Here is an 11,970-nt window from a genome sequence, read left to right on the forward strand (position 1 = left end):
CCCCCCCCCACAAGGGCAATCTCAGTCTCCCCATCGTCGTGCTCAACACGCTACAGAAAGAGTTCTATCAATGTATGCCCGTAGCCCAAAACCTATCCATCGTCCTGTCCCTACAACCTCTGCCGGTAAATTGAGCTTATAACACCAAAGGAAAGGGGAAAAACAGAGCTTAAATTAGTTACTAATAAATGTCCTCGTTATTACAAGCCCACAAGAACCATTGAAATAAGCACTGTTCACTTATTAAGCACTGCCTTTTACTATTTGACATCTTCTCATTCGAAAATTGAGCTTAAAACACCAAAGGAAAGGGAAAAAACAGAGCTTGAATTGGTTATTAATAAATGTCCTCGTTATTACAAGCCGACAAGAACCATTAAAATAAGCACTGTTCACTTATTAAGCAAAAATGTACTTGGAATATGATTAAGATTAAAGGGTATGGGGTGAGTACTCAGAGATATCAAGGTAAAAGAAAAGAAGAAAAGAGCTCTAATAGATGCTTGTACAGCATTGAAATGTCGTCGAATTTGGGTTTCACTGATCTTCACGAAATCAACTAGATGTTCGGATGATCATGCACAAGAGGGAGGTACTTTAGATATTCCTTGTCGTTGTAATTCCCTCATCACACTCTCGAGAGATGGAGGCTTCAGCCCAAGGGGAAGTGGCAGCCTTGGTTTTGCTAAAACATCTCCAATAGCTGTATCTAGGGTCTCTTTTGACTGCTACCATCACAGAGCAAAAAAGAGATGATGTCAGATCTTTGAAGAGCTAAATTAATTGTTTTTTACATAGATTTTAGGGAAAATAAGTTATGTATTTACTTCTTGTAGAAAATTAAATAATAGATCTGTTGGAACTAATTGGTACGATGATGATGAACTTACGGAGATGCAAATGAACAGAGTAGGGAACACAAGGAGAAAATATAATGAGATATAAAAATAGGAATTAGGCAAGGGAAGCCAAATAAGGATTACATTATAAACTTTTATTTTCCCACTTATGCTGGTGACTACATGCATGGAAATAAAGTCCCGATGATACAATGCCTACAACTATCAATGATACAATGCCTACAACTATCAATCAAGGATTGCACCCCGAGATCAATAGCGAACCAGTATGCCCGCACTTAGATGGAACGGAAAGGTACAAGGAAGAACACAAATCTAGAATCCAAGAAAACTCTATAGATTTATTTTTTTTGAAATAAAACCCTAAGTCTTCTTTTTATAGAAAATAAAAATAAATAAAAAACTCAAAGGCAACCTTTCATATGAAAATACCCTTTCATTCAAAATAAAAATAAGTACTTTTTGAATAATAAAATATAAGAAATGATATATTCCCCCCTTTTCTTCTCGATGCCACACTCTACTAGTAGTGTAATAGAGTAGCCATAAATACACTAGAAGGGGTGTCCCGGGGAAGAAAAGGAGGCGAATATATCACTTCCCTAAAAAATACCTTTTCAAAAGACAAGTGTCTTTTCAATCAAAACACTTATTTCGCATTTTTATATCTTAAAAATAAATATTTTTTTTTGAAAATATCCACCAAGATCAACACCCATTTATTTAAACAAGAAGTTCTCATTACCATTAAGCTAGAAGAGATCATTGGTATTGGATGTATCGTTAGGTTGTGCCGACTCAAATCTGCTCTGCTTTTTTTTCCATTGCATTGCAGAAAGAAGATCCCTTATCCCCGCTTTCAAAAATTATTACTCGCTTTAATCATTAACGATGATTGAAAACATTGTTTTATCCTTCAAACTAACTGTATTCATTAATCAAACTTGCCTAGATGAGCATAGAGTTCAACATGATATCCTTGGATTAGAAAGCATGTTGTCCTTTAGTAATTAAACAAATAAACATACATATTACCATCAGTAGAGATATTAAATAAGCAAACTTAAAATCATCAATGGAGATTTTAGTGCTAAGCGTAAAGATTTATATGAGATCATCTTCCTGTAATTTCAAATAAACTAAGCAACATTGACCTGCAAAAGAACTCAGAATCTCTATACCCTGACGCTAAATCACATACCATATATAACAAACCAAATAACTCTCTTTATTCTTTTCCTAACAACTAAGGATGTCTTTAGATCATTTAAAAACTCAAAATCTCGAAAGCTTGACTAAAACTAGGTCGAGCCGAGTCACCTCGAAGTGAGTGACTCGTGGCTCCTATCAAAACTCAAGCAGATACTACTATTTGTTAGAATACGTAAGATCTCACTGTTGGAATGGGTTGAGGCCTCACCGTTGGATCATCTTAGTGGTAGATTAGGCAAGATGAGGTAACCAAGTTAGATAAGGCAATTAGTTTGCATTACGATAGTCTCTTTCCAAAGTTATATATCTAGATTTGAATCTATGTTTATCACCTAAGTGCTCCTTATATAAGCGATGGATTCCCTCTAAATCAATCAAGATTAGTGGAATCTAATTATTTTACACTATTAATATAGGGATTTTTTTAGATATATTTATTTTTCGGATGGTATAACACATGAATGACAAGGTATGTGGTGGTGTGTCACTAGCAGATCCATGATTGAAATCTATGCCATTCTTTTTTTTGTAATTGTTGATATGTTGACAAGTCAACTTGTTTTACTAGCAAGTCAAGTCAACTTCGTCCAGTTTTAAATCGACTCGATCAGTTGTATAATTATAGTTGGATTTTATCAACGAAGGTGCATTGAAAATGTAAATTTATAATAAATTTACATAGGGATTAAGAGTTTTACATGAGTTTTAGTCTCTTTCTCAAACAATGCATGTGTAGATTTACATTTCCAATGCGCCTTAATGAGTGCCCCCACAAAACCTATTATAGTTTAGATGTAGTCGCAGATTACAGTTTGGACCTTTTAAATTACAGTTTACACATAATTGAGGCATAATTCTTCTTAGAAACTAGTTACATTTTCTAAATCAAACGGGCACAATTCAATTTGGCCCTGTTCCATAGCCTCGGGAGTCGGGGGTGTGCTAGCTTTATGGCTGTAATTTTTGTACTTTTTAGAATTTTGCTCTTGTGTTTTAGTCTTGGTCTTTCGTCCTTTGTAGAATTTTAGTCTTGTCTTTTGTCCTTCTCTAGAATCAGCTTGTCGTCTTTTCTTCTCATGTTTGGAATACGAAAAATAAATGAAGTGATTTTCCTCTAAAATTTCGTCTTTTAGCGATTGTCTAACTTAAATTTACAGTCTCTGCAAGTTCTCCCCTCAAGACATTCATTCACATTGAATTTCAGAGATTTTAAATGAAACGTGAGTGGAACTTCCATGGAATTACAATTGATTCAAAAAGTGCAAATGGGACCCGCCTGTTTTGATGATGTAAACCATTCATTTGGTACCCCCACTACAGAATACTGAATACAGTTAGGTCGTGCCCTAAAATTCTTCATAGGATGATCCTAACTCTTCGATTTGCTGGATTTGTAAACTCTCAAATTTTAACCTTCTGAGCCTTCTATTTTCCATCTAATACATCGGAGGGCCAGGAAGAAGAGGGTTTTTGGGGTAAGGCCTTCTCACGGCAGGATAAAAAAAATGAACGTCTTAGATCATCCAAATAGGTAGGCCCTACATTACATTTTATTGGGTGTGTTCTTACACTGGTCTACACGCTCTCACGTATCATATAAAATCACGGAATTTCAAATGTAATGAAGATGAAAGAGGATACATGACACTGAATAGAATCCCTTGAAGCTTAAAATTGAGATGAATTTGAGGAATTTAATAAACCAATTGAATTAAAGTAATATTAAGCTGCAATGATATGAAACACTAAGGGGCCGTTTGGATACATGGATTTTAGAATCTTGGGTTTCTTCAAAATTGTAGCTAAGAGACGAGAAGAAGCGGACCAGCCGTCGTTTTTACTCGTTTTTTTACTTCTCTCCCTTCTTTCCGTCAGCGAGAGTAGCAGATCCTCCCATATTTTCAGGTTTTAGAAATCTCAGGATGCAGGAGAGATTTTTAAAACCTGGTTTTCTCACTTAAAATCCAAAAAATGCTGTTAGGACAGCAACAACAGCTTGATCATAAACCCTCTTTTACACTGCTTTCAAACTAAAAACCTAGATTCTAAAGCCACGTATCCAAACGGCCCCTAAAATTTTAAACATAAAGAAAGAAAATGTAGAAAGGAGATGGTTACCGGATGAAGGTCAAATTGAAGGTGGAGGTCGGATTGGCCGTTTGGGATGGCAAAGGTCTTGTCAAGCTTGTACAATGTAGGAGGTGGGATGCCCGGCGCAAGTGGAGCAGAAAACCTCTACATTTATTTGCTCACAAAGTAAAACAACCACTATTATCTATGTATATATGTGTCTGCTTATAAAAGAAAGAAGGAATAGATACCGTTGTTAATGGCTGAGGAAAGCAAGGAGGTCCTTGTATGAGTGCATTTGGAACCCACCCTTCTATAGGGGCCTGAAGGGAAGTGTCAAGTTAGAGAGAGAGAGAGAGAGAGAGAGAGAGAGAGAGAGAGAGAGAGAGAGAGAGAGAGAGAGAGAGAGAGAGAGAGAGCTGTACACGTTGGTGCCAATAGGAAGGATCTGGTGGTAGTGGAGGTCGTGGTAGAGGTGCCCACGGTGGTTGTGGTGGAGAAGGCGAATGAACCAGATGTTTAGGCCACACGTGTATCAGTGATTGATCGACAGTTGGATGTCCCCACACGTGCAAGGGCCTGAAAGGCTGAATGGCACTAGGTGGAGGGAAACCCATTGTGGGTGCCAGCCATGGAGTCATGTCTCTTTTGCTTCCTCCTCCTCCTCCAGCTGTACTGCCATATATTTCTCGCCGTTGGCTCCAGCTTGCCGCCTCAGCTTCTCTTGCTAGCAAATGCTTCCGATGTGACCGATATTTCTACAAACAACCAGCAGTTCAACCTCTTCAAAATCATGCTAATCTCTATACTTTGTGAAAGTTCTCTTAGTTCATAGTTGGCCAACCAGTTAAATAAGTTGAAAATTAGGAGGAATTGAAGCTCAACCAGACGTTCATATGAAAAGAAGGCTCTTTAATTATATTTTAATTGAGGAATTTTCTATATTTGAAGGAAGCACATGTGACATGTTTTTTATTATTGCCATTTCAAAAAAAAAAGGAAGCACATGTGACATGTTTGTTATCAATCAAAATAAAGAACATTAAAGAAAATTTTGGCAAAGATAAAGAACTCTCCAACAGCCAACTCCTCTCTAACTTTAAATAGATATTGAGAGAAGAAAATATGAATATATAAAAACACATAAATCTTGCTTGTAAGCTCTTTCTATGTATTAGTAAGATCAAAAATACTTTTTCTCTAACCATGTAGCTACTATGTTTAAAGCAAAATTCATGTTTTGGACTTTTACCATACCCAAAAACACCCATGTTTTGGATCTTTTGAAATCAAAGAAAAGGGAAAGAACAAGAATGGGCAAGGCAAAATTTCCTAGGAAATCTAGTCCTTGTCTTAACAGCAAAAAAGACAGTTAGTGCATAAAAAAATAAAAAAAATGAAAAGAAGTACAATCTTAAAAGGGAAGAGTAGATAAAGAAGAAATTGGACCTGAAGGTGGCTAGCAATGTTGTGGCGAGTGAGACAATCAATTCCCATAAGCTCTAGAATCCTTGAAGGCACTGCCTTATCCACACCTAGCTGCTCCACGGCTTGAACAAATCTTCGATGCAGCTCTGGAGTCCAATCCACCTACACACAGTCCAATAAAAAGAAACTTTATAAAAAAAACAAAGGCAATTTTCCATTTCACAAATCCCAATTCCATCTCTTTCCTATTCATGTAAAGGCGTGTGTCTACCATGAGTTGATAGACACTATATGCCAAATTGGAGCCTGAGTATTCATGCTCTATTCAGATCCACCCATGAATTTCATGACTCCTTTCCACCCCATGAAATATATGACATTGTATTGACTATTAATTTATTTTTACTGTGAACTGTTAGATAGATAGATAGACAAGTCAGATGGATTGACGAGGTTTCGGATTGGGTGGAAGGAAAATCTACTGCTTTTCATCATGTTAGAAGATCGGCTCTAGCACGGGATATTGTATCTTGGGAGGAGTTGGAAGTCTTTGATTTCCTCCCCAATAATGTGGCTTTATGTGTTCTTTCTTTCTTCTTGCTTTTTTTTTTTATCTTGATTATATGGATCACCGGGTCTTCCCGTAGTTCTTTTTATTAATTTAATTTAATTTATTGCCATTAAAAAAGTAGATAGATAGACAGGTCTCTATTTTGAATATGTGTAATTTGTTTTAGATCTCCTACACTCTCTCTCTCTCTCTCTCTCTATTCCTTCATTTTCTCTTCGTCTCTATACTAAGAAGGCGAAGCTGGAGAGTGTACGATTTAAACAAGCATACCGGCTTATTTTCGCAAACTCCTCTTTTTTTTTAAAAAATATATATTTTTGATTAGTATGCGTCTTCTGATTTTTCGTTCTTCTTTTGCATCTTTCTAACCAGATTACCTTCATTTTCCGCTTCCCTTGAGAGCTTTTGGCCTGTGTCTTGGCCAGTTTCCGGCCTCTTTCACTGTCTGATGAAGCTGAATTCGTTGTCACAACTGACTGTTCTCTCCGATTTGCAAACACCTCGCATCGACTTGAGCTCGAATCCTTGGCTCCCTCCTCCTCCTCTTTCTTATCCTCCTCCACTCTCTCCACTGACGATGACGACAAATTCACTTCCGATTCCTCTATAAGAGAATACGATGTATCGACCGAGGATAATTCAGCGAACATTTCCGGGTCCATCTCCAAATCCGGCAAGATGTCACAACCGTTGAGCCCCATGAAGAGATCACTGAGATCGATGTCATCGAGAAAGTTCCCAGCGGAAAACCCGTCGGAGAAATCATCGGCTCCGACCGAAAAGCTTCCCAGATCTTCCCCTCTTTCATCCTTGGAGCTTCTGAGAGGTGACACAGAAAGCATTCCAATATGAAAAGGAATTGAACCCAACAGTACTCCCAGTATATCATTCACCATATGACAACACTAACAAGCATAAATCACGTGATCCATCTATGAATACCTTACTGCATGAAAATGTTATGAATGCTTTGATTGAACCACTAAATAATTCTTGGGTCTGTTAACAATTCGTTGCCGGAGAATCCGAAGGAAGGTGGGAGAATTTGGAGAGTACGCATAATTTGGCTTGTGTCTGATTTTTCAGTATTCAAAAGTGGGGAGCGTGGACAGTGGTTGGATCTCAACCACAACTTATTTTGGGATTTGTTTTTTGGATTTTGTTTGGGCTTGCTTTTGTGGACTGGGTTTTTTTAATGGTCTGCAAAAATCAGAGGGAAGGCTCGTGAGGCTGGTTATTTCTTTTTCATTTGCCTTATAATATTTCTTGAGGATTGAAATGGAACAAAAGGAGAGGGCGGTAGAAGCTCCAAATGATGTCAGAAGAGCGGGTTTCATACATATCAACAATGTCTGTATCTCTAAAGGGGAAAAAAGGTCGGAAATGGGACGTCGCCTCAGTATTCTTTTCTTTTAATGGCATATTTGACCCTTCTCTCTTTCGATTTGTATTTTTTCTATGGTTTTGCAATATTATTATTATTAGGGGTGCAACATGGTCGGGTTGGATCGGTTTGAGGCCAACCCTAATCCAACCCGAGATAGCATTCCCTCAACCCTAACCCAACCCAACCCAACCCAACCCAACCCGAGCCTCGAGTTGAGATGGTCAATCCTAACCAACCCGCCTCTAAATTTCTCAACCCTAACCCAACCCAAAATTAAATCGGGTTGGCTTTTCCCAACCGTAACCCTAACCCGGCCCAACTCAACCCGTCGAGATGCAACCGCAACCAGATTCAAAATCAGGTTGAACCCGTTGGGTTTGGGTAGAGCCTGACCCAAGTTGCACCCCTGTGCAATATCGGCCGAAATGTATCGGGTTAATTTCGCTTGAAAAAGCCAATTACTCCAAAGGCTTAATCTGTTAGATAAGCTGTTATTCAATCATTTATACTTCAACATTTCGAGTTGTAGAGATGGTTAATCTATTTTTTCATCTGTCATGCGATGCATCTTGCTTGCTATCCACTTGGAACCATTGCCACTTGTGGTACAAGTGGGCTTTCTTTTGAATTGAGAGAGAGGGAGAGTGTCAATTTGGTGCAATGGGTGTAAGGGATATTAACCTACTACTTCCTTTGGATGTGTTTGACCAACCCATCGCAGTCACTATCTTGAGCTGGTGGTGGGTCCTGAATAGAGAAAAAATGCCTTCCGTTAAAAGGAAATTATCTAACTTCTTTGTTGCCATGGTTAAAAATGTGACAATAGGCTTGGAATCGTGTAAAGGAAAGACAAGTAGACGCGGCAAACCGCGGGGCTAAATTCAGCTTTAATTTAGAGCGATGATAAATTTGCACCCATTTAAAGCAGGTTATGTGGCAGACTTCAACGTTTTTTAAGTCCATTCACGTTAAAGGTGTGCGGCTTATCCTACTGGGGGTGCGAATTTATCATTGCCCAAAATATATCTATCTTTGGGTTAACTTTTCTATAAATTGGATAGCAATCTCCGACAAGGCAAAGATGTTCCGATAGCTTCAATTAATGTCTGGTAGGGGTCCTGCCTAACTCCACCTTGCCTATCATAAAGAAAGAAAGAAAAAAAGAAGCTCCGATAGCCATTGTTCTCATCCGGCCGCTTGTTATGGCTTTAGTTGTGATGGTCTCCGTTTGAAAATTTAACCCTTAAATAAGATTACTTTTGTTATTTGTCATTTTTATTATCAGAATGGAAATACAATTTATAAGCATTTGTTGTTAGAATTTTTAATTGAACCTTAAGTGGAAATGGATTGTTACCTCCGGCCATGATGATCAATTGAAGCTATTGATTTGATCCGCGTGATACGATCATTGAAGATCCGCCCCGACGAAACATGACAAACTGATCATTTTGATGTAGCCTTTAGATCAATCTAACCCTTATGCTTTGACCAATGAAATCATGGACATGACCCCTGGTTTCTTTATGGAAAGTTACTCCCATTAAACAACTCCTTTATTTTAAAACTTTAGGAAATGGGTTAGTTTCCCATTTACACTAAAACACTTGCTAGCTTAAGACTCTTAATAAGAGTTATCTCTAGTAAGCTAAAAACCCCAATGTTAGAAATATCTAAGACTTTCCTGATTAACTAAGAAAGTCAACGTGGGCCACCTTAAGGGAACACGCTTCCAACATTTGTATTTTGAGAAAGATCATAATTCATTTTAATTCGAGTGAATGATTTTCACTATAACTTCTTCATTGCCTGATACGGGTGCAACTCGGGTCAGGTTGAGGCCAACCCTAGCCCAACTCGAGATATCATTCCTCATTCCTTCAATCCTAACCCGACCCAACCTGAGCCTTGGGTCGAGGATGGTCAACCCTAACCAGGCCGGCCACTTCTAATTCTCTCAACACTACCGCTACTTATCTTACTCTAAATCGGGTTGGGTTGAGTCGGGTTGGTTCGGGGTCACCTAGAACAGAAAATACGGCTAAGATAGCATTCCCTCAACCCTAACCCAACCCACCTATAATTCTCTAAACCCTACCCGAACCCATCTTACTTGAAATCGGGTCGGGTTGAGTCAGGTTGGTTCGGGCTCACCTAGGGCCAAACAGAAAAATACAAGAAAACAATATAACCCAAAGAAAATCATTATAAAATAGATGACGGAGGTCGGGTTTGAGTCAGGTTGGGTTGCCAAGGCCTCAACCCTTACCCAACCTGAAATTTAATTGGGTTGGCTTTTCCCATCACTAAACCAACCCAACCTGAAGAAATGCCAACCCAACCCTGGCCAAAATCGGGTTGAATCGGTCAGGTTCAGGTTGAGCTCGGCCCAAGTTGTAAAGGAAGGAGGCTTGAAAGCTCTACGCTGCTTTTGATGAAACTCTAATAGCAACTTTGCTACAATTAAAAATGTAACCCTCTCTTTCTCTCTCTACATCCCTTTCTTTGGAGTCTGATTTGCAAGCAGTCCTCGTGACTTATGATGACCGTTATGCTTTTCAAGTTTTCAGTCAATGGCTTAAAAACATCTTAGCGGACGTCTTTTTCATCAAGCTTGATCCACGCGAGGGATTTGTCCCACAAATACTAAGAAGGTATAAATTTTGAAGAAAAAAAGGCAGGCTCATTTTACCATGTCTTAAATTTTCTTTTTTCATATCAAAACATGGAGCGAAGGATCCAAGATGTATCCAACATGCAGGTGGAATCCAAGGCCCTTTGGATAGCTTTAGACGAAGTAAATCTTTAAAATAAAACCCCTTGAGGTGGACTCAGATGGCAAAGTCATAGTCGACATGGTTATTAACAAAGCTAAAATTGGAGAGAGTTCTCCACAGAGATGCAAAAGGAGAAATGAGATGTGACGGTCTAGGATTCTTCCTCCTCGAGTCCTCGTTGTCTTATGAGCCTGATTGGACCTTGTCCTTTCGTTTTACTTTACATCAATTGCTTTCTACGTAAATTAGGGGTAAAACGGATTTTAGCCTGTTTTTTTTTAGTGTGAAACAAATTTTACACCCATTCTTTTGACGTAAATTAGCCGTAAAACCATGGTTTTAAATTTCGTTTTCGGGTATCATTTTAGTCTTGACCGAAACCGAATTTCGGCCAAAATCCCAAAATTTTGGCCGAAATATGGAAATTAAAATTTTTTTTTAAAAATATTTACCAAATTTCAGAAATTTCGTCCAAAATTTCTGAATATATGTATATTTTTCAAAAAAAAAATCAATTCCTTGAAATTTCGGGTGAAATTTCGTAAAACGCGGAATTTCGGTTTCGCCAAATTTCAATCCGAGATTTCGGCCGAAATTTAAAACCAAGCGATAAAACTACCCCAATTATACCTCAAAAGAAAAGAGCCTTATTAAATTTGGGTCGGACCCGAGGCTTTATTTCGGGTAAAAAAACTGTACGGTAACCAAGGGACAAGGCATATCCGTCACAAAGACCAAGGTGCTTAATATGATAAAAAAATCATGAAGTAAAACAGTACTTATCTGGATCTACAGTGTAATGTGCCATCCACTTCATTGGAAAATAATAATTAGTGGCTGATTGCACTTTCTACCACAAACTGATCATCATCATCACTTCATTCGTCTCTCTCTCTCTCATTAATATGAAGTTCGTTCATGTTAATCTTTAGTGTAGACAAGATTGACTAGAAAGCTGCATATGGGCATTGTTTATGTTTGACTCTACGTCAGATTTCGATCATGAATACGTACCAGTGTTTTTAAAATTTTAATTTTCATTGTACAGCTGATTCACTCCATCAATTTAAAGGACAAAATCAATGGTTAGTAAACAATACAAGTATCTCCAATCTACTTTTGATCCGAATTCTGAAGATAAGCCCACGGGCAAAAAGGCAATGATTTTTGCTTATGTTTACGGGCAGTCGTTATACAGTTGTGGGTTGTGAGCTTAGTTATTTGTGATGTGTTTTGTTAGTGGGTAAATGGGCTTGTGATGTTGCACTCCCTCTTGCTTGTATTTTTGTAATAGTAATTCAAAAAAATGGAAGAAGAGAAATTTACTGCAATAAAGGAAGCTTTGTTAGGAGAGCCATTGTTCCTCTCGAATAGAACCTCTAGAGGTCCGGTTGTCTCGAATCAACCTCTCCCCCTCCTTTCTATCTTTTTCTTGTTTATTTCTGTTACAGCATTAGGAATGTAACAATAGGAGATCAAGTTTCTAAAATAAGAAGAGTTTCCATTGTACGAAATGAGAAGAGAACATAAATCATATTTAAACTACGTCGAGTGTCAAAGATTAATCAGTACATGAAATTGAGACACCCACATAAAAATTACTTACTACTAGTAGATCTCATATTTGACATTATTTTTTGAGAATGGTATTAATTAATGAAGATA

At 38.0% G+C, this 11,970-nt stretch overlaps 1 protein-coding gene across 2 annotated transcripts; it reads right to left on the minus strand.

The window, feature by feature from the left end:
* Positions 1-306: 306 nt before the first annotated feature.
* Positions 307-7,492, minus strand: LOC143890512 (putative transcription factor GLK1). 2 transcript variants are annotated; one of them, XM_077395227.1, is made up of 6 exons: positions 6,519-7,492; positions 5,592-5,732; positions 4,568-4,900; positions 4,394-4,465; positions 4,191-4,307; positions 307-728 (listed from the first exon to the last, which is right to left on the minus strand). In XM_077395227.1, the coding sequence occupies exons 1-6, from the start codon at positions 7,035-7,037 to the stop codon at positions 576-578; spliced, it is 1,335 nt and encodes a 444-aa protein (XP_077251342.1). In that variant the 5' UTR covers positions 7,038-7,492; the 3' UTR covers positions 307-575. The 2 variants fall into 2 exon arrangements, with proteins under 2 accessions (XP_077251342.1, XP_077251343.1); XM_077395228.1 differs by having other exon boundaries at positions 307-725; positions 6,519-7,489.
* Between the last annotated feature and the right edge of the window lie 4,478 nt (positions 7,493-11,970).

The sequence above is a fragment of the Tasmannia lanceolata genome, unplaced genomic scaffold (assembly GCF_043159265.1).
Source record: "Tasmannia lanceolata isolate RefF3 unplaced genomic scaffold, GAP_Taslan_0.1 ptg000013l, whole genome shotgun sequence".
NCBI lineage: Eukaryota > Viridiplantae > Streptophyta > Magnoliopsida > Canellales > Winteraceae > Tasmannia > Tasmannia lanceolata.